This window comes from Hypanus sabinus, chromosome 9, assembly GCF_030144855.1.
Source record: "Hypanus sabinus isolate sHypSab1 chromosome 9, sHypSab1.hap1, whole genome shotgun sequence".
Classification (NCBI taxonomy): domain Eukaryota; kingdom Metazoa; phylum Chordata; class Chondrichthyes; order Myliobatiformes; family Dasyatidae; genus Hypanus; species Hypanus sabinus.
This window is the reverse complement of record NC_082714.1, coordinates 6,053,370-6,079,191: the sequence shown is the minus strand read 5'-3', so window position 1 is coordinate 6,079,191 and position 25,822 is coordinate 6,053,370. Positions and strand designations below refer to the sequence as shown.

At 44.2% G+C, this 25,822-nt stretch overlaps 1 protein-coding gene across 1 annotated transcript in view; it reads left to right on the top strand.

Annotated features, from left to right (window-relative positions):
* Positions 1-25,822, top strand: part of LOC132398967 (PDZ domain-containing protein 9-like) — a 33,090-nt gene that overhangs the window by 6,916 nt on the left and 352 nt on the right. The window contains exons 3-4 of the mRNA XM_059978804.1: positions 1,629-1,794; positions 19,828-20,549. Coding sequence (XP_059834787.1) covers positions 1,629-1,794; positions 19,828-20,549 — 888 coding nt within the window. The remainder of the gene's footprint in view (positions 1-1,628; positions 1,795-19,827; positions 20,550-25,822) is intronic.

Below are 25,822 nucleotides of genomic sequence, written 5' to 3'. Positions count from 1 at the left end.
TCTAAACAGCTCTTAGAAGTCCCTAATGTAACTGCCTCTACCACTGCCCCAGGCAGCACATTCCAGGCACCCACCACTCTCTGTGTAAAAAAAACTTGCCTGACACCTCCTTTGAAATTACCCCTTCGCACCTTAAACACATGCCCTCTGGTATTAAACATTTCAATGCTTGGAAAAAGATATTGTCTGTCTACTCCATTTATGCTTCTCGTCAAGGCAGCATCCTGGTAAACCTCTTTAGCACCCTCCCTGACCTGAAGTCTCGGCATCCTTCCTGTAATGGGGCGGCCAGAACTGTGTGTTATGCTCCACATGTGGTCTAGCCAGAGTTATAAAGCTGCAACATAACTTCCTGACTTTTGAACTCAATGCCTTGACTAATAAAGGCAAGCATGCTACATGCCTTCTTAACCATCCTATCAACCCCATAGTCACTTCCAGGGAGCTGTGAACTTGGACCTCCTGATCCCTCTGCTCATCATCACAATTAAGGGTCTTGCCCTTAACAGCTTACTGTCTTTTTGTATTTGACCAACCAAGGTGCAACACTTCACATTTGGTTGGGTTAAACTCCATCTGCCATTTCTCTGCCTATATATGAAACAGATCTATATCCCATTGTATTCTTTGCCGGTCTTCTATGTAAACCAGCAATCTCTGTATGCTCTGCAAACTTACTAACCCACTCATCTACGTTTTTATTCAAGTAATTATATACATTATAAACAGCAGAAATCCTAGTATTGATCCTTGCAGAACACCATGAGTCACAGACCTCCAGCTCAAATAAGTTCCTTCAACTACTATCTTCTATGGGCAAGCCAGTTCTGAATTCAGCCAATTCACCATTGATCCTGCACATCCCAATCTTTTGAATGAGCCTCCCATGAGGGAACTTGTCAAATGCCTAACAAAAATTATAGTAGACGATATCCAAAGCTCTACCTTCATCAATCATCCTCATCACCTCATCAAAAAACTCAATCAAGATAGTGAGACACAACTTGCCCCACACAAAGCCATGGTGGCTCTGCCTAATTAAGCCAACAGGTCCTGGAAACTTTTCCAGCTTAATACTCTTTAAAAGACCCAACACTACCTCCTCCTTTACCTCGAAATGCCCTAGCATATCAATACTGTCAGCACTGATCTCCCTATCCTCCATGTCCTTCTCCTTGGTAAATACTGATGTTAATGTACTCATTAAGAACCTCACCCACATCCTCCACATCTAAGCAGATGTTCCCCCCTTTATCTGTGAGTGCTCCTACCTGCTCCCTAGTTATTCTCTTGCTCCTGATGTATGTATAAAATGCCTTAAGATTCTCCTTAATCCTACTTGCCAAGGACTTTAACCAAGATGTCTCCTGTCAATGGCCCTTCTGGCCTTTCTAATTTCCTTCTTGAGTTTGTTTCTGGCTTCTTTATAATCCTCAGGGGCTCTGGATTAGTAAGGACATCAAAGGTTACGGAGAAAAGGCAGTGTTAGTGGTTCATGGACTGTTCAGAAATCTGACAGCGGGGGGTAGAAGCTGTTCTTAAAACGTTGAGTGACACTTGCATAAGCAGAGCTGGCCATGATCAGGTTGCTGTCAGTCAGCCTGACTCCTGTGTTTTTCCATTGACAGGGGACATCTTGGTTAAAATCGGTAACACGAACGTGCTGGGTTACAAACTGCGTGAACTACGTCAGCTGGTGGGAAAAATTCCAATCGGAACTCAATTGCAAGTGGTCGTGTACAGGAATTACAAGGAGATCCCAGACAACTGGAAATCCGAGGCAGGAGCTGACAGGTACTGCTGGAAAACTGACGTTAGATGTTACTAATTATGTGGAGAAGGCAAAAGAGATTCCTCTAGGCAATGGTTTTATGGGTAGCAGTCTGACCTCCAGTCAGGAGATCAGAATCAGTTTTAATATCACTGGCGTATTTCATGAAATTTGTTGTTTTGCAGCAGCAGTATATTGCAATACATAATAATAAAACAAAAACTACAAATTACTATATATATATATAAAATTAAATAATGTGAGTAGTGCAAAAAGAGCGTTGAAAGAAAATAAATAAAAATAGTGAGGTAGTGTTCATTGTCCGTTCAGAAATCGGATGGTGGAGGAGAAGAAGCTGTTCCTAAAACACTGAGTGTGTGCCTTTAGGCTTTTGTACCTCCTCCCTGATGGTCGCAATGAGAACAAGGTTTGTCCTGGCAGACCTGCTCCTTAATGATGGATGCTGCCTTTTTAAGCATTGCGCTTTTTCTGCTCCTGTGCAGTGGCCCCTCCATGTCAGTGATACAACCTGTCAGAATGCTCATGGTACATCTGTGTTATTTCCAATATGCACTCTCTGCAGTCTCCCAATGAGGAAGTCAAGGATCCTGTGACATACAGAGGCCCAGATTTTGGAGCTTGATGATTAATACAGAGGGCTTGATGGTGGTCTCAGTCCCAGCATTTGAGCCCCAGTGCCACAAACTGGAAGTGCATTAAAGAATTGTTTTATCTAACAATCATCACGCAAGGCAAAGATTGCAGAGGAAATGGAGTGGGGCGACACACAAAACACTGGAGGAACTCACCAAGTCAGGCAGCATCTCCGGAGAGAAATGGGACAGTCAGTGTTTCAGGTCAAGACACTTCATCAGGACTGGAATTAAGAGGGGGCGTAGATGGTATAAGATGATGGGAAAGGCAGAGATGGATTCAAGATTCAGAATTGTTTAATGTCATATCCAGTATGCAAGTGTAAAGGAGAATGAAATAATTGTTACTCCAGACCTGATGCAGCACACAAAAAACACAATAAGATAAAGACCACCCTAATAAAAGCACAATAAATAGAAATACACAAGCTAGCTTATGTGCAGAGAGTGATTATGTGTCCATAAAGTGACACTAGGCACAGGAGTGTCTGTACGTAAGGTGACTGACAGGAAATGATAAAGTAGTGGTGGTTGGGGATGTGATGGGATGGGTTAGTGGGTTGAAGTGTTGATCAGCCTTACTGGTTGAGGAAAGTAACTGTTTTGGAGTCTGCTGGTTTTGGGGTGGATGCTACATAGCCTCCACCCTGTCGGGAGTGGGACAAACAGTCCATGAGCAGGGTGGGTGGGATCCTTCATGACGTTACTGGCCTTTCTGAATAGATGTTATTGATGGTGGGTAGGCTGGTGCCAATGATGCGTTGGGCAGTTTCTGGTACGCATTACAGAGCCTCCTTGTCTGCCGCAGTACAGTTTCTGTACCATGCAGTGATGCGGCTTGCTAGGATGCTCTGCTGTGCATCTGTATAATGACGTGAATATGTTTGTCCACAGTCCAGCAGGCAATGGATAGATTCAGGTGAGAAGGGAGGATTGCAATTGGTGCAGAGAGAATGGAGGGCAGCATGTTCAGAGGGGGTGAGGTTCGAATAGGAAGAGGAGCGCTGAATTTGAGATCTTTGCTGTCTCGTTGGCAGTTAGAGATAAAAAGATCCAGAGCAGGTTGAAAACTAAAGCAGGCCTTCAGTGTCTGCAGAATTTTTTGTGTTTATGTTTACTGACCACAACTGTTTATATGTGCCTCCCCTAATTTATTAAATTGCACATGATTTAAACCTAACCCACATCCAGAGCCACTACAGAGTGAGCAAGGAGAGATCAGAGTGAAATTTCGAACTTCAGTCCTCAAGTTTCAAGATTCAAGAGTGTTTAATGTCATTTCCAGTACACAAGTGTAAAAGAGGACGAAATAATTGTTTCTCTGAACCCGATGCAGCAAAACAAAACACAGTAAGATAAAGAACACAATAATATATATTTTTTTAATTCAAGTAAATAAACTGTAAACACATAAGATAGCTTATATACAGGGATTGATCATATGTCCATAAAGTGACACTAGGAACAGGAGTGTCTGTGAATAGGTAACTGACAGGAAATAATAAAGTAGTGGTGGTTGGGGGTGGGGAGGGATGGGTTAGTGGGCAGACATGTTGATCAGCCTTACTGCTTGGGGAAAGTAACTGTTTTTGAGTCTGGTGGTCCTGGCGTGAATGCTATAGCCCCCACCCTCTTGGGAGTGGGACAAACAGTCTGTGAGCTGGGTGAGTGGGTGGGATCCTCTATAATGTTACATTTCCTTTTCTGGCACCTTTCTGCATATACATCCATGACGGTGGGTAGGCTGATGCCAGTGATGCACTGAACACTCACAGTTAGGAGACTCAGGAAGAGACAGGCCCTTAGACTCACCACATTCATGCTGGCTTTTTCAACCTGCTACACTAATTCCATTTGCCCACACTAGGAATGCATCCTCCTGTGGTGAACTACATATACCTGTCTGGACACGCCCCTCTGCTGACTCCTCCCACAGACCCCTGTATAAAGGCGATTGGAGGCACTGCTCCTCCCTCAGTCTCCAGGATGTTGTGTGGTGGTCTCTTGCTGCTAATCGTGGTCTCTTGCAGCTAATAAAAGCCTATCGTTCGCCTCCCATCTCCAAGAGTTATTGATGGTGCATCACCTCTTCTATTACAACCATGAAGCCAAACTCAGGTTGGAGGAGCAACATCTTGTATTCCATCTGGGTAGCTAACAACCTGATAACATGAACATTGATTTCTCTTACTTACTGCCCGTAATGCTGCTGGTGCTTGGGGCAGCAATGAAGGTCCTCCATCTCTGTTTGCCATCTTCTCTATTGTGTCTCAGGTGTGTTTCAGGGTCCTCATTTCTGCCTCTACTGTACAGCACCAAGTTGCCTTTAGTCTCTTGTGCTTCCTCTGCCATTCAGCGATCCAATGAAGTGCTGTCTTGATGATGGAGCTGGCCTCTCTTCCCATCACATGTCCAATCCATATCGAATGTTTGCTCATGATGATTGTGGCCATGTCCTCTTAATAACACTGAAGGAGTAGGGTGTAGTTGGAGATCTTTCTTGGCCAGAAAATACGGATGATCTTCCAGAGGCTTATGGTGTGAAATGACGACACCGCAGCGAGGTCAATCTCTGTCACGCACCAGCATTCTGACCTGCACAAGAGTGTGGAAAGAACACAGCTATTGATTTCTCTGATTTCCAGTCATTTCTCCCCGCCCCCTTCCATCAATCCGCCATGGATGGTCCCAGGCCCAAATGCAAAAGGAGGAGGGTTAGGCATGGAGCCCCATCTCATAAAAATCCAGAGCTACAGAAACTCCTAGGGCCTCATCCCTGGGAGAGGAAGGATCTTCACCTGGAAGAAGCCTGGGACAACTTGAAAGACTGGCCCAAGACAGAGCACTCTGACAAACTGCTGTCAGCAGCCTATGCCCTAGCTTCACTAACTAACCCTCCTTACTCCCTCCTGGACACCTTTCTTCTCTAACAGCTGACTCTGTTTTCATCAGTAGATTGATGTGTCATCTCCAAATGACATCAGACACAATCTGCACTGTGTAGGAGAATGGTCCAGTTCTCCCTTTAATCTTTCAAGTACCCACTTTTTATTACCTCTGTAGTCCTTCACCTTGACTGCTTGTCAAGGAGTGAAACATCAAACCTCCTTGTTTGAGGAGCCCTCAATTTGACTCAGCTGTTTTATCTTGCATACCCCTTTTGAGACTGGGTTTGAGGAGATCCAAGTGTGACCACAAGGAACAACCCAGTATCTGCACAGCTGGTGAGTTGTTGGTTGTAGAGTGTGATGCATTGCAAAATGTATGTAAGAAAATAGCGAGCTTCTGTTTCAATGTCAGTGTAGTGTGTTCTACTGACATTGTTCACAGTGTGTTCTTTAGACACGGAACATACCTTGCTGCCAAGCCATTTGTAGCTGGGTGGTAGGGTGCAGATGTAATATGTCTTATTTCATTCATTTTCAGGAATAAATGGAAGTCCTACAACAAATAGTGGTCCACTGTTACTAAGTGTTCTGGAACATCAGCCCTTGAGAACAGGCTTCTCAATACATAAACAATGTGTGAGGCTGTAACAGAGTCTATTAGGAACACTTCTGGCCATTTTGTACCTGCATTTACTACTACCAAGGAATTTCCATATGAATCCTCTGATAGACCAATGCAGATCATTCCCAGGGATAGAGAACTGCTGTTCTTGGCATCTTCTGAACGTGTTGGCATCCCAAACTGTGCATGGCAAACTGCTCTATCTGCTGATCTATCCCAGGCCACCAGACAAAGCTTTCAGCCAACGCTTTTATTTTGTCCACACCTAGACGACCAGCATGTAGCTCTCCCAACACTTTAGCTTTCAGCTTAGATTGCACAACTCTCAATCCCCACGTAAGGCAACCCCCATGAAGGGCATGTTCATCTCAGTGCTGGTAAAAACGGAGGAACTGGAATTTCTGCTGCACATTCCGGCTAGTTTGGGTTGCCATGTGGAACTGAGACAGTGTGGAGTCTCTAAGAGTATCAAGACTTTTGTTTTGCAATTGGGAGAATATGTCAAGAGGAATGTCATCTTTGTAAATTTTTTTAAGTATTTCATTTTAGAAGGGTAAACAGGACAATCCGCCAGCATTTCTGTGATTAGTCATCCTCTTGAATTCAATCTTGTAATTGTGTCCTCGAAGGAGCAGAGCCCATTTCTGCACTTGTACTGCTGCTGTTAGTGGAACACCCTTCTGTGAACTGAAAATGGACACTTGTAATTGATGGTCAGAAATGTTTTACACCCAAACTGGACTCAAGACCTCTCATTCAATCTGCGCATAATTGTTCTCTGCAGTGGTAAGGGAATGTGATGCAAAGGCAATGGGGTGTCCACTTCCATCACTCATAACATATCACATGACTGCATCACAGACCAACTTCATTGAACAATGTAGATCATAATGTGTGAGTACAGTGTCTGACATCACCATTTCCTTTACCTCTTTGAAAGCCACCTCACTCTGCTCCATCCGCTGCCATTTCTTCCTGATCTATAATAATGAGTTCAAGTGGGTGGAGCACAGTAGTCCACTTTGCTGAAGTGCTTCCCACTGAAAAGGATTGCAAAGATATCCTCTCCTTTCCTCAGTAGGGGATGTAACGTTCTCCTTCGGGTGTAACGAACGCCGAATTTAACGTCCGGATAAACCACAGTTAATAAGAACCAGATCGCAGTAAGATTAACCATTTACTGTTCACTCTTCACATTAACATATGGTGAAAACTGTTGATAAAACAATACAAGATTGATACAGTATTTGTTCCTTCCTTAATATCACATTTCAAGTGTAAATACTTGCAAAGGTGACTATAACTACATTACACTAAGGTGCAGTATACAGGGAGAGTTTACCTGCTCCATTGACTACTTTAAATACACTTCCATGCAAACTATCTGCGACTCTTTAACTAACGAAAGCATAAACATTATCTACCGTCGTTACTTCTAACAGGATCGGCATTAACATCTTAGTTCAATATATCGATTATCTATTAACTTACAGCGTTGCTCTCACTGTGATTTCTCATGCCTGCAAAACTGCTTCTGCTCAGGTGAGCCTCGTGGAAAGCCCCCACCCTCGCGCTAATTTCAAACCGGTGTTTTCCCACAAGACGCGGCGAAACCGGATGTGACGTCATCGCATGCCGATATATTTTACATGCAATGAATACACTTTAAACACTTCTAATTCTAACTAGAAAATACTATTGAATGAATTACTAAGCGAAAATATTATAAACTAAATAACTGTCGTAAAGACAGCACACTCCCCGCTTGACCTTCGTAAGGTCACAATGAGCAGAGTACAAAACTTAGTCTCTTAATCAGTCATTGGGTAGAAGTAGAATAACTTCTGTAACTGGCCCTTGGTAAAGTTTTCACATCGCCTTGGTCGGTAGTCTTCAATTCGATCTTCCTGACATGTCCATCCTCGCTAGGGAATGTAGCAGTGATTCTGACCATTGGCCAGCTGTTGCGGGTGATCTGCTTGTCCCTGAGCAGGACTAAGTCTCCAATTTGAAGATTCCTGCGGGGTTCTGTCCACTTTCGTCTCTGTTGCAACGAGTGTAGATATTTCTGTCTCCAGCGGGACCAGAACTGATTTGCCAGAGCCTGGACTTGTCTCCATTGCTTTGTGTACAAATCCTTGTCTGAGAAGTCTCCTGGTGGAGGAGGTGCTCCTGCCTTCTGCGTAAGGAGCGTTGATGGCGAAAGTATAAAGGGGTTTTCTGGGTCAGAAGACACAGGTAGGAATGATTGTGCGTTTATAATGGCTGTGACCTCTGCCATTAGGGTGCACAGTACCTCGTGGGCCAATCGGGTGCGTTGCTGCATCTCAGGTTTCCTTTTCCGGGTTTTCCGTAAGGACGTGAACCGTTTGACTGCCTGCTCTTTGTTATCTGGTGAGCGCTGGCGTGGTTCTCTGATTGGCAATGGGGCAACCCCATTATTTGCTTCATCTCTGAAGACCTTGGTGTCTTTGGTTTTTAAAGAAATGGTATCTTGAGCTGATTGTGCAAGTTTGTTGTCATACTTCGTTAGAGCGAAGACTGACTGGCCCAACGACTCGTCGCTTGCCTCGCGCTTGTTAACGCCTTGTTGTGCTTCCTTGATGCACGGGACACTCGGGCAGGGTTGAAAGATTGAATGGCGGCCACTCTCTAGCACATTGGTCTTGAGTGTGTCGACCGTCGGTTTGTGTACGTCACCGAGACACACCTCTCCTATCACCACCCAGCCCAGATCCAGACGTTGCGCGAAGGGGGCGTCGAGTGGTCCATTGATCTGCTGCCTAACCTTGTGTACCTGGATAACATCTCTTCCTAATAGCAGGAGTATTTCCGCTTTCGGATCCAGTTCTGGGATGTGTTTGGCGATGTGGTGGAGATGCGGCTGGTGTAGCACCGCACTTGGTGTCGGGATCCCAGCGCGGTTATTCATGATTTCATTGCACTCTAAGAGTGGAGGGAGACAGATGACTACTTTACCATCCAGGGACTCGATCTGGATGCCTTCTGCCTTCCTTCCTTGGGTTTCCATGTTGCCTGAGCAAGTTTTGAGGTAGTATGGGAACCGCTCACTCTCAATGTTGAACAATTTAAAGAACTCTGGACTGACTAGTGAACGATTGCTCTGATCGTCCAGAATCACATAGGCTTTGATGGCCTTGTCTTTGGCTCCTTTGGGGTACACCTTAGTGAGGCAGATCTTGGAACAAGAACGACTTGACTGAGCTTGACCGCAAACTTCTGTACAGTTCGTGCTGACAGCTATTGACCTAGAGTGAGCCTCTCCCTCCCCGCCGTCCTGTTGTGGGGGTGAAGGAGCGCTCTCGGTTTGCGGTGACAGGTCGGGATGCATGGCCTCGACGTGATCTGGGCTGTCACATTCCGGACACTTCACGGCGATCGTACACTCTCTGGCGAGGTGAGAGGTTGAGGAACAGCATCTAAAACATATTCTTTTCTCCTTGAGAAGAGCCGTCCTCTCTTCAAGGGGTTTTTCCCTAAACATTCTGCATGCTTTCAGGGGGTGAGGTTTGTTATGCAATGGAGAATACTTGCCAGGGTCGTTGTTAGTTGTAAGGGCTTCGGTCTTGAGCACTGACACGGGTTTATCAATGTTGAAAACATTCGAAACGGATCTGCCTGGCTTGGTGTAAATCGAACTGCTTCCTGGACCTACAAGGCTAGGGTCGTTTCGCCTCTTCGCCTCCTTGCACACAAACCTAGTGAGGTGCTTAAAGGGAGGAAATCGACCATCATGGTCTTCCTTGTACTCTGAGGCAACAGTCAGCCACTTGTCCTGCAGCCCAAATGGAAGTTTGTCCACAATTGGTCTAATCCCGGATGGAGTATCTAGGAATACTAGACCAGCTGAATAGCCATCTTCTTTGGCGCCTTGGATCTCCATGAGTAAATCTCCGAATTCTCTTAACTTAAAGTGATCTTTGGCTGACACCTTAGGAAAGTTTTCCAGACGTCGATATAGCGCCGCTTCAATAATGTCGGGGGCCCCATATCTCTCCCAAAGTCTCTCCCACGCTTCGCTTAAGGCTAGCTCAGGTTTGTTGATGTACACTGAACGCATGCGTCTCACCTGGTCGCGTGATTCTTTCCCCAGCCATTTCGCCATAAGGTCCAACCTTTGGGTTGCACTGAGCTGGACCCCGTCAATCACGTTGGTGAATGTGGAGAGCCAAGCACGGTAATTTTCGGGTTTATCGTCAAACTGGTACAGTCCCGAAGTGACGAGATCCCGTCGTGCTAAATACTGCAGCGTGGGATCGGCTACAAGCGGCATGCGGGCTGGAGAAGTACGTTGACGCCTATATGACTGAGAACGCACGTTTCTCATGGAATTTGCCATCCTGGATTCAACCTCCGCGTCTCTTCGCATCGAACTTTGTAACTTTGGTGTCAAAGTATATCGGTTGTCAGCTCTTTCATTCTTGACTTCATCGCGGGGCCGCGAGGGTAAATTCTCTTCCTCGTAGCTGGGGAAGTTATCGAATAGGTATGGAGAGGGGAGACGAGCCTGCCTGTCTGCTTGATATTGTACATAGTCGCTCGTGCGTTCCAGTCTGATCCTTTCTAAAGCAGAACTTGTTTCGGTCAGATCACGCGACCCTTCAGCTTCTTCTATGTACTCTGCTTCCACCATGGCAGCTTCTTCTTCACTTTCTCGCTGCAGCACTTGCAACTCTGTCGATATTTTTGCCATTTCCAACTGGGTTTCGGCTTCTCTGGCGGCCTTTTCGGCTTCTCTGGCGGCCCTTTCTTTCTGGATTTCGGCTTCTCTGGCAGCCTCTTCTGTTTGTCTGGCGGCCCTTTCTTTCTGGATTTCGGCTTCTCTGGTGGCCTGTTTCATTTTCAAAACTGCTTCTTGTTTGGCGTAATGCAGTCGCACCTTGGCGGCTTCTGCCTTGGCTCTTGCCTGTGTGGACTTACTTGATGTTGTTCTACTGCCCTTGTCGCTGGGCGCCATCGACTTGATCCCGGATCGAGCTGACATTGCAGCACTTGGAACACCTGATAACGCCTGGGTGGGCTTACTTGATGTCGGTTTACTGCCCTTGTCGCTGGGCGGCGTCGACTTGATGCTGGATTGAGCTGACATTGCAGCACTTGAAACACCTGATAATGCCGCTTTTTCACTGTAACGTTCTCCTTCGGGTGTAACAAACGCCGAATTTAACGTCCGGATAAACCACAGTTAATAAGAACCAGATCGCAGTAAGATTAACCATTTACTGTTCACTCTTCACATTAACATATGGTGAAAACTGTTGATAAAACAATACAAGATTGATACAGTATTTGTTCCTTCCTTAATATCACATTTCAAGTGTAAATACTTGCAAAGGTGACTATAACTACATTACACTAAGGTGCAGTATACAGGGAGAGTTTACCTGCTCCATTGACTACTTTAAATACACTTCCATGCAAACTATCCGCGACTCTTTAACTAACGAAAGCATAAACATTATCTACCGTCGTTACTTCTAACAGGATCGGCATTAACATCTTAGTTCAATATATCGATTATCTATTAACTTACAGCGTTGCTCTCACTGTGATTTCTCATGCCTGCAAAACTGCTTCTGCTCAGGTGAGCCTCGTGGAAAGCCCCCACCCTCGCGCTAATTTCAAACCGGTGTTTTCCCACAAGACGCGGCGAAACCGGATGTGACGTCATCGCATGCCGATATATTTTACATGCAATGAATACACTTTAAACACTTCTAATTCTAACTAGAAAATACTATTGAATGAATTACTAAGCGAAAATATTATAAACTAAATAACTGTCGTAAAGACAGCACAGGAGGTATTGATCTACTTTCAGCACTGGGTTAATGGTGACCTTAAAATGACCACAGATCCTGATAGACCATTCTTCTTGGCTGCTGGGACCACTGTCATTGCCCATGGGCTCTATTCAGCTTTGGAAAGAATTCAGCTTCCATGCAATCTAGCTCACTGGCTACTTTATCATAGATGGTATGAGGAACCAGATGGGCTTTGTAAAATTTTGATGTGATATTTTCATTTAACACTATTTTACCCTTGATATGTTTTGAGCTTTTCAGTGCCATCCTTGAACACTGCTGTGGCATCATCCAGTACCTTTCTTAATTCACTTTCAGTTGACTCTATAGCAGGGGATATGACATGGTGGATGGATCTCCAATCAAGTTGTAGTTGTCTCAGCCACTCATGTCCATAAAACCATAGACATAGGAGCAAAATTAGGCCATTCAGCCCATCAAGTCTGCTCTGCCATTTCATCCTGGATCCCACTCAACCCCATGCACCCAGCTTCTTGCCATATCCTCTGATGCCATGACCAATCAGGAAACCATCAACTTCTGCCTTAAAAATACCCACTGACTTGGCCTCCACCGCAGTCTGTGACAGAGCATGCCACAGATTCACTACTCTCTGGCTAAAAGAATTCCTCCTTACCTCTGTTCTAAAAGGTCACCCTGCTTTTTTGAGGCTGAGCCCTCCAGTTCTGGAAACCCCCACCATAGGAAACATCCTCTCCACATCCACCTTATCTAGTCCTTTCAGCATTCAGGTTTCAATGAGATCCCCACACATTCTTCTAACTTCCAGTGAGTACAGGCCCAAAGCTGCCAAATGCTCTTCATATGTTAACCTATTTATTCCTGGAGTCATCCTCGTGAACCTCCTCTGGACTCTCTCCAATGTCAACATAGGGCTCAAAACTGTTCGCAATACCTCAATTGTGGTCTTACTAGTGTTTTATGAAGTCTTTGCATTATCTCCTTGCTTTTATATTCTATTCAATAGACAATAGACAGTAGGTACATGAGTAGGCCATTCAGCCCTTCTAGCCAGCACCGCCATTCACTGTGATCATGGCTGATCATACAAATCAGTACCCCGTTCCTGCCCTCTCCTCGTATCCCTAGACCCCGCTGTCTATAAGAGCTCTATCTAGCTCTCTCTTGAATGCATCCAGAGACTTGGCCTCCACTGCCTTCTGGGGCAGAGCATTCCACATATCCACTACTCTGTTTTTCTGCATCTCTGTTCTAAATGGCCTACCCCTTATTCTTAAACTGTGGCCTCTAGTTCTGGACTCACCCATCAGCGGGAACATGCTTCCTGCCTCCAGTGTGTCCAATCCCTTAATAATCTTATATGTTTCAATCAGATCCCCTCTCATCCTTCTAAATTCCAGTGTATACAAGCCCAGTCGCACCAATCTTTCAACATATGACAGTTCCGCCATTCCGGGAATTAACCTTGTGAACCTACGCTGCACTCCCTCAATAGCAAGAATGTCCTTCCTCAAATTTGGAGACCAAAACTGCACACAATACTTGAGGTGGAGTCTCACCAGGGCTGCAGCTGCAGAAGGACCTCTTTACTCCTATACTCAATTCCTCTTGTTATAAAGGCCAGCATGCCATTAGCTTTCTTCACTGCCTGCTGTACCTGCATGCTTGCTTTCATTGACTGATGTACAAGAACACCTAGATCTCATTGTACTTCCCCTTTTCCTAACTTGACTCCATTTAGATAGTAATCTGCCTTCCTGTTCTTGCCACCAAAGTGGATAACCTTACATTTATCCACATTAAACTGCATCTGCCATACATTTGCCCACTCACCCAACCTGTCCAAGTCACCCTGCATTCTCATAACATCCTCCTGACATTTCACACTGCCACCCAGCCTTGTGTCATCGGCAAATTTGCTAATGTTACTTTTAATCCCTTCATCTAAATCATTAATGTATATTGTAAACAGCTGCGGTCCCAGCACTGAAACTTGAGGTACCCCACTGGTCACAGCCTGCCTTTCAGAAAGGGACCAGTTAATCACTACTCTTCGTTTCCTGTCAGCCAGCCAATTTTCAATCCATGTCAGTACTCTGCCCCCAATGCCATGTACCCTAATTTTGCCCACTAACCTCCTATGTAGGACTTTATCAAAAGCTTTCTGGAAGTCCAGGTACACTACATCCACTAGCTCTCCCTTGTCCATTTTCATAGTTAGTCAAGCATGATTTTCCCTTCATAAATCCATGCTGACTTGGACTGATCCTTCTACTGCTATCCAAATGTGTCGTAATTTCCTCTTTTATAATTGACTCCAACATCTTTCCCACCACTGACGTCAGGCTAACTGGTCTATAATTCCCTGTTTTCTCTCTCCCTCCTTTCTTGAAAAGTGGGACAACATTAGCCACCCTCCAATCAGCAGGAACTGTGCCTGAATCTATAGAACATTGAAAAATGATTACCAATGCGTCCATGATTTCTAGAGCCACCTCTTTAAGTACCCTGGGATGCAGACCATCAGGTCCTGGGGACTTATCAGCCTTCAGACTCAACAGTCTATCCAACACCGTTTCTTGCCTAATATAAATTTCCTTCAGTTCATCCTTTACCCTGGTTCCTTTGGCCATTATTACATCTGGGAGATTGTTTGTGTCTTCCCTAGTGAAGACAGATCCAAAGTACCTGTTCAACTCATCTGCCATTTCCTTGTTCCCCATAATAAATTCACCCATTTCTGTCTTCAATGGCCCAATTTTGGTCTTAACTATTTTTTTGCTATTTACATACCTAAAGAAGCTTTTACTATCCTCCTTTACATCTTGGCTAGTTTACCTTCATACCTCATTTTTTCTTGGCGTATTGCCTTTTTTGTTATCTTCTGTTGCTCTTTAAAAGCTTCCCAGTCCTCCGGTTTCCCACTCATTTTTGCTATGTTATACTTCTTCTATACTGCCCTTTACTTCCCTTGTCAGCCACGGCCGCCCCTTACTCCCCTTAGGATCTTTCTTCCTCTTTGGAATGAACCGATCCTGCACCTTCTGCATTATTCCCAGAAATACCTGCCATTGTTGTCCCACTGTTTTCCCTGCTAGGGTATTGTTCCATTGAACTTTGGCCAGCTCCTTCCTCATAGCTCCATAGTTCCCTTTGTTCAACTGTAATACTGACACATCCGATTTTCCCTTCTCCTTCTGAAATTGTAGGTTAAAACATATCATATTATGGTCACTACCTCCTAATGGCTCCTTTACCTCGAGGTCCCTGATCAAATCCGGTTCATTGCACAACACTAAATCTAGAATTGCCTTCTCCCTGGTAGGCTCCGGTATAAGCTGTTCTAAGAATCCATCTCGGAGGCACTCCACAAAATCCCTTTCTTGGGGTCCAGTACCATTCTGATTCTCCCAGTCTACCTGCATGTTGAAATCCCCCATTACAACTGTATCATTACCTTTGCGACATGCCAATTTTAACTCTTCATTCAACTTACACCCTACATCCAGACTGCTGTTTGGGGGCCTGTAGATAACTCCCATTAGGGTCCTTCTACCCTTAGAATTTCTCAGTTCTATCCATACTGACTCTACATCCCCTGTTTCTATGTCCCCCCTCGCGAGAGGCTGAATATCATTCCTCACCAACAGAGCCACTCCACCCCCTCTGCCAGTCAGTCTGTCCTTTCGATAAGATGTATATCCTTGAATATTCATTTCCCAGGCCCTGTCCGCTTGAAGCCATGTCTCTGTTATTCCCACAGCATCGTACTTGCCAATTTCCAACTGAGCCTCAAGCTCATCTGCTTTATTCCTTATACTTCGTGCATTCGGTACTTTTAATTCAGTACTCCCCTCTCCTTTCATATCAATTCCTATTTCACTTGGCCGTACTGTATTATCTCTTCTTGAGCTTTCTACTCCGTTGATTCTGTTGTCCTTTTTAACTTTTCTTATTTTCACTTCCCTTTAACTCCATCCTTATATTTCCAGTTCATCCCCTCCCCCCCACTACTTAGTTTAAACACATCTGTGTTGCAGTGGCAAACCTGTCTGCCAGAATGCTGGTCCCCCACCTATTAAGGTGCAACCCATCCCTTTTGTACAATTCATCCCTATCCCAAAACAGATCCCAGTGGTCCAAGAATGTAAATCCTTGCTTCCTGCACCAGTTCCTCAGCCACACATTCAGATCCATTATCTCCCCGTTCCTGCCCTCTCCAGCAAGAGGAACTGGAAGCAAACCAGAGATAACCACCCTGGAAGTCCTGCTTTTCAGCCTTCTTCCGAGTTCTCTGAAGTCCTGCTGCAGAATGTCCTTCCTCTTCTTCCCGATGTCATTTGTGCCGACATGCACTACCACTTCCGGCTGTTCACCTTCATCCTTGAGGATTCCCTGCAATCGGTCCATGATGTCCTGGATCCTAGCACCAGGGAGGCAACACACCATCCTTAAATCTCGCCTGTTGCCACAGAAACCCCTTTCCATACCTCTTACTATGGAGTCCCCCACTACCACGGCTCTTCCTGATGTCTGACTCCTCGGCTCTGCTTCTGCACCAATTTTTGGCTTGCAGACCTGTCTGCCTCTCAGACTGGCAGTATCTTCTGTCCTGACAGCTTCCAAGAAGGTGAACCTGTTTACGAGAGGTACATCCCCTGGGGTGTCCTGTACTTCCTCATCGTCACCAGGAGGCGTTCATGGAGTGAGCACCATTTCAGATTCGCTCCACAACCTTTACTTTTTTAACCTATGATCACCCTTATTTAACTTATTTTTACCTACACCAAAAGATTCTTGCTACTTTTTTGGACTTATCTTTAAGAGGGTACTATCATAGAGCGTAATATCATAGGATTTTATCCTTTTAAGCAGCCTCATGTGTAGCACCTTATCAAACGCCTTCTGAAAATCTAAGTAAATGACATCCACTGCTTCTCCTTTGTCCACCCTGTTTGTTACTTCCTCGAAGAATTCTAACAGATTTGTCAGACAAGATTTCCCTTTACAGAAACCATGCTGACTTATATTATCATTAGTCTCCTGAAACCTCATAATTAATAATAGACTCCAATACTTTTCCATGAGGTCATGCTAACTGGCCTAAAATTTCATTTCTTTTACCTTCCTCCCATCTTAAAGACTGGAGAGACATTTGCAACATTCCAGTCCTTTAGGACCATGCCAGAATCAAGTCATTTTTTAAAGATCATGACAAATGCATCTGTTATCTCTTCAGCAACCTCTCTTGGGACTCTGGGATGTAGTCCATCTGGCTCAGGTGACATCGCCCTTAAGACCTTTGGATTTGCCTAGCACTTTTTTCATTGTAATAGCAATGGCACTCATGGACCTCTGGCACACTGCTAGTGTCTTCCAGAGTGAAGACAGTTGCAAAATACCCATCTGCCAGTTCTTTGTCCCCCATTACTACCTCACCAGCAACATTTTCCAATGGTCCAATATCAACTCCCATCTCCCTTTTACTCTTTATATAACTGAAAAAACTTTGTGTATCTTGCTTTATATTATTGGCTAGTTTGCCTTCATAATTCATCTTTTCCGTTCTTATAGCTTTTTTAGTTGCCTTTTGTTGGATTTTAAAAGATTCCCAATCATCCAACTTCCCAGTCACTTTTGTGATATTATATGCCCTTTTCTTGATTTTTATGTATTCCTTAACTTCCCTTGTCAGCCATGGTTTCCTACCCCTGCCAGTTGAGAACAACTTCTTCTGTAGGATGTATCTATCCTGTGCCTTGTGACCTATTTCCAGAAACTTCAGGCATCTCTGCTCTGCCGTCATCCACGCCAGTATCCTCCCCCAATCCACCTGGGCAAGCTCCTCTCTCATGCATTGTTACCACAATGTGGGCCCTCCTGTTTTTTACCACATACAAATGCAATGGGGCTTGCTATTACAAATGTCATTCCGAGAGGAGTTATCTATTCAGGATAAGTTCTTAGTTGGATATCCGTAGGCTTCAGTTCAATATCTTTGAAATACCGATCAAACTCATTTTTTAGAATGACTGAAACAGCTGAGCCAGTGTCCCATTCCATCTTAATTAATTTGCTGTTCATTTCTGGTGTAAGCCATATTACTTGTCTATTGCACACACACTTATTTGTCTATTGTTAGTTTTCACATTGTAAATCTCAAAGCTACTCGGTCCTGTGTCACTCTCATCACTATCATAACTTTCATCAACAGCATGTAGATTAGAACTCTTTTTAAAACTGGCAACTTGACTTTTTATCTTTTTCATTTGTTTTGTCTGTCTGACATGCTGTTTGTATGTATCCTACTTTGTTGTACTTTCTGTAAGTTTTCCTTTTAAATCTGCATTGGTTTGGGGTATGTCAGCCCCTGCCACACGGTAACAATTTGTTTGGCCAGGCCAGTTTCTGTTTAGACATTGTAATTTTGTTCATGCTCGCTTTCATTCATGTCTGTAACTCAATTGCGTCTCTGTCTGCTGTTTCCATTGTTCCAGCAATTTCAACTGCTCTTTTAACTGTAAATTGTGCTTCAGTTAGGAGCTGTTTTTGAATGCTTTCTTGTAATATTACACCAACTAAACGATCTCCTAGTGCATCATTAAGCCCATCACTGAACTGACAATGCTCAGACAATTTCTAAAATTCAGCTACATATACTTATGATTCTTTTTATAAAACCTAAACCGTTCTGCAATCAACAATGATTTCAGATCTAAACATTCCTGCATTTATTTCACAATATCAGCAAAGCTCATTCTGATTGGCTTGGTTGGAGCAGTCAAACTTCTGAGCAAATTATATGCTTTTCCACCCAATGCACTCAGCAGAACTGGCACTCACTGTTCATTGGCTATCTCATTTGCTTCAAAATACTGCTCAGTTTACTCAGTATACATCACCCAGTTATCTGTTGTGCAATCGAATGCATCAACCTTTCCGATGTAGCCAGCCATTTCTGCTTTTTTAGAAAATTTATTATTATTATCACCTGATACCATGAATTACATCTATTTTCTGCCTTTTTAACTCGATCATTTCTGCCCACTTCTGAAGAAACACATGCTGTGCTTTTTTAAAAAACTCAAACATCTCTTGCTCCTCAGAAGAAAACATGTGCTGTGCTACAATAGGCATGCAGTCATCTCAGGCTCATTTTAAAACTTACTCATCACCACTGTTAAAATGTGTCTGCTTCATTTTTGCTTTAGTGAGATGTGTACTTATGATGTGGTGTATGCCATTCACGTAATGTACTTCTTACCTATTACCCATAATGAATTAAGTAAACTAACAAAGAATGCATAATTAAACAATACATATTTGCAATATTATTCAAATATTAAATACACAACACCTCCTTTTCCCCGCCTTTTTATTCAACTTTCTGTCCCCCTTTGTTTCCAGTCGTGACAAAGAGCCTTGGCCCAAAACATTGACTATTATTACTGTTATTCATGATAGGTGCTGCTGACCTGCTGAGTTCTTCCAGCACTGTGAGTGTTTTTCTTTATTTCCAGCATCTGCAGTAGCTGTTGTGTTTAGGACTGAATACATAATACCTGCATATTGAATTATCTGGCTAAATATCTAAGTATCTGCTAATTGAACCCGGCAGGCACTGTAAGAAGAATGGGTTGGTTGGGGGTGGGGGGGGGGGAGGTGTTGGAATCTCATTGAAATTGATCAGATATTGAAAAGCCTAGACAGAGTGGAGGTGGAGGCCAAGTCATTGGGCATACCTAAAGCAGGGGTTGTTACATTCCTCATTAGTAGGGGCTTCAGAGGTTATGGAAAGAAGGGAGGAGAACTGGGTTGAGTGGGATAATAAATCAGCAATGGTGGAAGGGTGGAGCAGACTTGATGGGTCAAGTGGCCTAATTCTGCTCTGATATCTAATGGTTTTATGGTAATAGGGTTATGCTAACCGCCATACTTCCATGCTGCCCCCAGGGTGTTTCTTTTGAAAGATTTAGCTGCTGTGTTTCCTGCGACGGTGACTCCATAATTGACTGGATAAATGCATTTGTTGAGGAAAGGTTCTTTCTAAAGACATATCTCTCTTTCTGTCTTGTTTTCACTTCAGCAGCGAAGAAGGAGAATCTGGCTTATCGAGCAGCAGTGATAACAATGATGGTGGTAATGATCAAACTTTTAGGGTAAGGTTCAACAACTTTAGGCCCCTGTCCTTATTTTGGCATAATCCTGGCATCTCCATCCCACCTGTTTCCAGAATGTGGCATAGCTCAGAGAAGAACAGGAGCGTACTGCTCATTGGTTCCCACATCGGATGTGACATCATGCTCCATCGCGAGTTTGAGGATAGCCACGAGGAGGAGGACAGCAAAGAAGAGGCCACATCACCCCATGTTCTCGGGTCAGATGCCATGAGCTCCACCTCATCCTCCTCATCGTCTGCAGACTTGCAGTGGATAAAGCAGTTCCAGACCTCAGACCTGGCCCTCGTCCCAGCCACCACCCAGTGTGAGAAGACTGTGGACGAGCCAGCCCCTGCTGTCCCCAGCACAGCAGAAACCCCACCAGGCAAGGAAAAAGAGCAGAGTGGCTGCTCCACTGACTCCCCCACATCGTCTGGCAGGGAATCCTCGCTGCTGTATCCCCAGAGTAGTTTCTCAAACACCTCCACTCAATTCGTGGGCAGGAACTCAACCATCACCAGCTCCAAGGATTTCACGGGGGATTCTTCCAGATTGGACATGACTCTCAAAGGTGACCTCCGTGTACCTGAGGGGTCTCCTGCAGAGTGCTGCACTGAACCACAGAACTCACAGCAGAAAACCTCTCCAGGTACATCTTCATCCAACACCACCTTATTCCTGTTTCCTCCTTCTGGGTACAGAATCAGCTTCCACTCAAATCTCAATTGCTTCATTCAGTCTGAGAGGATTCTACACCAGAAGCCCTCTCCGAGCAAAGAATTCCCCTTTACACTCTTTAGGTTAGATTTATTTATCACTTGAGATAGATTCCGCCTGTCATAAAATCGATGTAATAGGGCAGCTTTGACATGCAGTCCTGAGGTAAAGTTTCTGAAATTAAGCATTTCTCTCCATATTGCCAGGCCTCTTTCCAGCTCTTTCAGCGTTATGAGGTTGTTATAGCTGGGGGACAGTGGGGTTAGCAGAGGACAGGTTATCATAGGTGGGGGGAAGGGTAGTGGGGAATAAGCTCCCACTACTTATTAAATGCTCCCAATGTAGGGTGTCTCAAATAACCTCTGACAATCAAATTCATCTCCTGGCATTCACCTGTGGCTTAGATACTAAACCCAACGGAACGGTTTCTACTTACAGGAGAAGGGGCAAAGGTGGGTTACTAGCACCTTAAAACCAGTCACTCTGGGCAGATGGAGCTCAGCAGCTGTGGTTGGCAGCTCAGCTGAGAGAAGGCAAACACCGATCTCAAAATTCTGCTGCCTTGTGGCTATACCCACTCATGGGAAAGGCTTCGGGGGAAACCCTGATGAAAAATCCGGAGCTGGAGTCCCTAAGGCAGTCCTACATTGAGTTCAATGCTGACTGCAACTCCTGCTAATGCCAAACTGTATTAGTCTCTGCCATTCTTTTAGATTCATCGGTTGTGTGTGTGTGGTGGGGGGAGGGGGGAGCCTGCTGCATGGCAAAAGATTGGTCCCCTTGTCGTACTGTCCTGGCTATTGTATACAATGTAGACAGCTAGGACTCAGCATCCATGGTCGACCCCAACCAACAGAGGATCTCCAGTACTCAATGCTTCTGTGATCAGTGGGAGAGTGGGGGAACAGAAAAAGATACAGGAGGAGGAGTGGGCCGAAGACCACATTGAGCTTCATCAGTCAGAGCAAACTTAGATTCAGATTTATTTATCACATGTACTTTGAAATATACAGTGATGTGCATCATTTGAGTTAACAACCAACACATCATAAGGATGTGCTGCGGGTAGCCTGCAAGTGTCACCATATTTCAGCAACAACATAGCATTCCCACAATTTACAAACCCTATTCCATATGTCTCTAGCAGCAGAATCCAGTCGTTTAGTGATAACGACATGAGAATGAGTGTTGTGGAGAAGACTAGAATCCATAATGGAGGCCAAGTCATTCGGCATATTTAAAGCAGAGGTCGACAGAGGTTCAGATTCAAATTTACATATTGCATTTACATGTGTTAATAGCCAACACAAGCCAAAGATGTGCTGGGGGCAGCCCGCAAGTGTCACCACACATTCTGATGTCCACAATGTTCAGCAGAACAGCACACAGCCAACATACAAGCAACGACGAGACAGCAGCAAAATATGCCCCTTTCCACCAGCCACACATACAGTCAGGCCCTTAGTGACTATAACCTCAAGTTCTGGACATTTACCCTGTCAAATGTATTACCACTCTTAATGATTTGGTTGGAGGCCACCCTCAGGGTGGGGAAGTACCTCATATTCTATCCAGGTAGCCTCCAACCTAATGTCTATTCCCAACTCTGGCTTCTTACCTCCTCTCTTCACCTGCCCAACACCACTCCCCACTGCTGCCCCCTTCCTTCCCTTTCTCCCATGGTCCACTCTCCTCTCCTATCACATTCCTGCTTTTACAGCCGTTTGTCTTTTCCACCTGTCACCTCCCAACTTCTCATTTCATTCCACCCACCTGGCTTCACCTGTCACCTTCAGGCTTGTCCTCCTTCCCTTCCCTCTACCTTTTCATACTGGCTTCTTCCCCCTTCCTTTCCAGTCCTGACAAAGCGTTTTGGCCAGAAACGTTGACTGCTGATTCATTTCTATAGATATTGCCTGACCTGCTGATTTCCTCCAGCATTTTGTGTGTGTTACCCATCAGCAATTTTTTTAAAAATCTCTTTTTTTAGGCTTCTCCAACTGTTCTGGTGTCACATTTATACATTTTCTCTATAGCCTTCCTGCAGCAGTAAAAGCTGTGCACACTATGGTCCAAGAGTCAAAGTGGGCAAAATAAATTCATTGTCCCCTTGGAATGAACCCAGGGCATAGATTGGAATTTTAAGGTTTGTTAATCATCCAACATTTACTAGTTTCTTGTTTCCAAGGAATCTCCTAATGGTGTTTGGCACTGCCTGTATATTTCACATAGAACACTACAGCTCAGTGCAGGCCTTTCAGCCCACTGTCATGTTGACCTTCTTCCTTTCTCTTTCAATCTTTTTATTGATTTTTTAAAAAAGTGTATATAAACAGGAGAATATCTCTGAGATATATGTCAATAGCAGTACATACAGAAGGTAAAATAATGTCAGAATCACACATAGTGTTGATCTACCAAGTATAAACTTGATATAGAATGTACGATTCTCCTCTTATCAAGTTATGAAGAAAGGAAGGACTATTATTATTTTCTTTTATATAAAAGAGAAAAACAAAACACTATTCTAAACAGAAAAAAAAGGACTGGGCAGTCCATCCTGAGAGAAAAACCAAGAGAAGGGAGACTCTCTGATCAAATCCAAGGTTCTGAAAAAATAGCTGGAAGTGAATCAGTACAAAAATCAGATCATATGAAAATATTGAATAAAAGGTCGCTAGATTTCTTCAAATTTAAAGGATATATCCAATGTCTGACTTAAACAGGATGTGATGGAAAGCCAGTAAAAGGCGGTAGGAGGGTTAGGGTCCTTCCATTTAAGTAAACTGGCTTTCCTAGCCAATAAGGTTGAAAAGGCTGTCGTCCATTGAGCGGAGGCAGGAATATATCCTGTTTCTGATGGGATAATCCCAAAAATAGCTGTAACATGTTGACCTTTTAACCTACTCTAAACATCAATCGAACACTTCATCACCCCCACATAGCCCACCATTTTGCTTTTATCCATGTGCCCAAGAGTCTCTTAAATGCCCCTAATGTATCTGGCGCTGCCACCACCCCTGGCAAGGTGTTCCACGCGCTCACCACTCACTGTGTAAAAAATCTACCTCTGGCATCACCTTAAAATTTCATCCAATTACCTTAAAATTATGCCCCATTGTTTTAGCTATTTCCACCCTGGCTTTCCTGTCTTTGGGTCTCCTCTTGATCTATGCCCCTCATCATCTTGTACATCTCTATCTCAGCCCTCTTCACTCCAAGTAGAAAGCCTCTAAGCTCACACAGCCTTTTCTCTTATAATGTACTGAAAGTGAGTGGAAAGTTGGACAATTGGAAAGTTATTAAAATCCAACAAAAGGCAACTAAAAAAGCCACAAGAAGGGAAAAGATGTAATATGGGGAAAAACTAGCGAATAATTTAAAGCAGGATACTACACGGGTAGAGGAATGGCTGACAGGCAGGAGGCAGCGAGTGGAAATAAAGGGGGCTTTTCTGGTTGGCTGCCAGTGTCCTCAGGGGTCAGTATTGGGACTTTTCATATTGTTTGTCAATGATTTAGATAATGGAATTGATGGCTTTGAGGCATAGAAACATAGAAAACCTACAGCACAATACAAGCCCTTCGGCCCACAAAGCTGTGCCGAGCATGTCCCTACCTTAGAAATTATTTAGGGTTACCCATAGCCCTCTATTTTTCTGAGCTCAATGTACCTGTCCAGGAGTCTTAAAAGACCCTATCGTATTCGCCCCCACCACCATCACTGGCATCCCATTTCACGCACTCACCGCATAAAAAAGGCAGTATGCATGATATGGAAATAGGTGGAGGGGTAGGTGGTAGAGGAAGCAATGCAATTGCAGGACTTAAGACAAATTGGAAGAAATGGCAGATGGAATATAGTATTGGTAAAAGGAACAATATTGCAGACTATTATCGAAATGGGGAGAAAATTTCAAACACCAGAATTGCAGAGGGACTTAGGAGTCCTCGTGCAAGACTCCTTGAAGGTTAATTTACAGATTGTGTCTATGGTAAAAAAGGCATATGCAACGTTGGCATTCATTTCAAGGGGAATAGAATACAAAAGCAAGGAGATCATGCTGAGGCTTTGTAAGATATTGGCTGAGCTGCACTTGAGATTTGTCAGCAGTTTTGGTTGTTGTGCAATTATCACAGAAAGGATGTGTTGTCATTGGAGAGTCCAGGGGAGGTTCACAAGGATGATTCCAGGAATGAAGGGGTTAACATATGAGCATTTGGCAGCTTTGGGCCTGTACCCACTGGAATTTGGAAGAATGTGGGATAATCTCATTGAAACCTACCAATTGTTGAAAGGACTAGATAGGGTGGATGTGGAGAGAATGTTTCCTAAGGTGGGGGCATCTCAAAATTGAGGGGCAATTCTTCAGAACAGAGGAAAGGATGGATTCTTTTTAGCCCGAGAATAGTGAATCTGTGGAATGCTCTGCCACAGATAGCTGTGGAAGCAAGACCGTGGGTACATTTAAAGCTAAAAGTGATAGTTTCCTGATCTGTCAGGGCATCAAAGGTTGTGGTGAGAAGGCAGGTGTATAGAGTTGAGTGGGATTCAGGGTCAGCCATGATGGAATGGCGGAGCAGACTTGATGGATTGAATGGCCCAATTCTGCTCCTTTGTCTTATGGTCTTAAGACTCTTGCCCACTGACTTGCCAGTTTTTGAGCTCATTGCTCCTGACTGCACCCAGTCATACCAAGCAAGTAGCCATAGTACACTAGAAAAAGGCCCTTCAGACCATCTAGTCAGTACTGACTATTGATCTGCCTAGTCCCATCGACCTGCAACTGGACCATAGACCTCTTTACCCCTCCCATCCATGTACCTCTCCAAATTTATCTCAAAAACATTGAAATAGAACCTGCATCCACCACTTTTGCTGGCAGCTTGTTCCACATTCAAGTAAGGAAGTTCCCTTCTGTTCCCCTTGAACATTTCTTCTTCTACTTTTAACCTCAATGGAAAAGCCCACTTATATTTATCCTATCTATACCCCTGATAATTTTGTATACCTCTAACAAATCTCTCCTCCTCCTCCTATATTCCAGGGAATAAAGTCCTAACCTATTTTATCCTTCCCTATAACTCAGGTCCTCAAGTCCTGGGAACATCCCTGTAAATTTTATCTGCACTCTTTCAGTCTTACTGATATCTTTCTGGTAGGTGATCAGAACTGTACACAAAATTCTAAATTAGGCCTCACCAA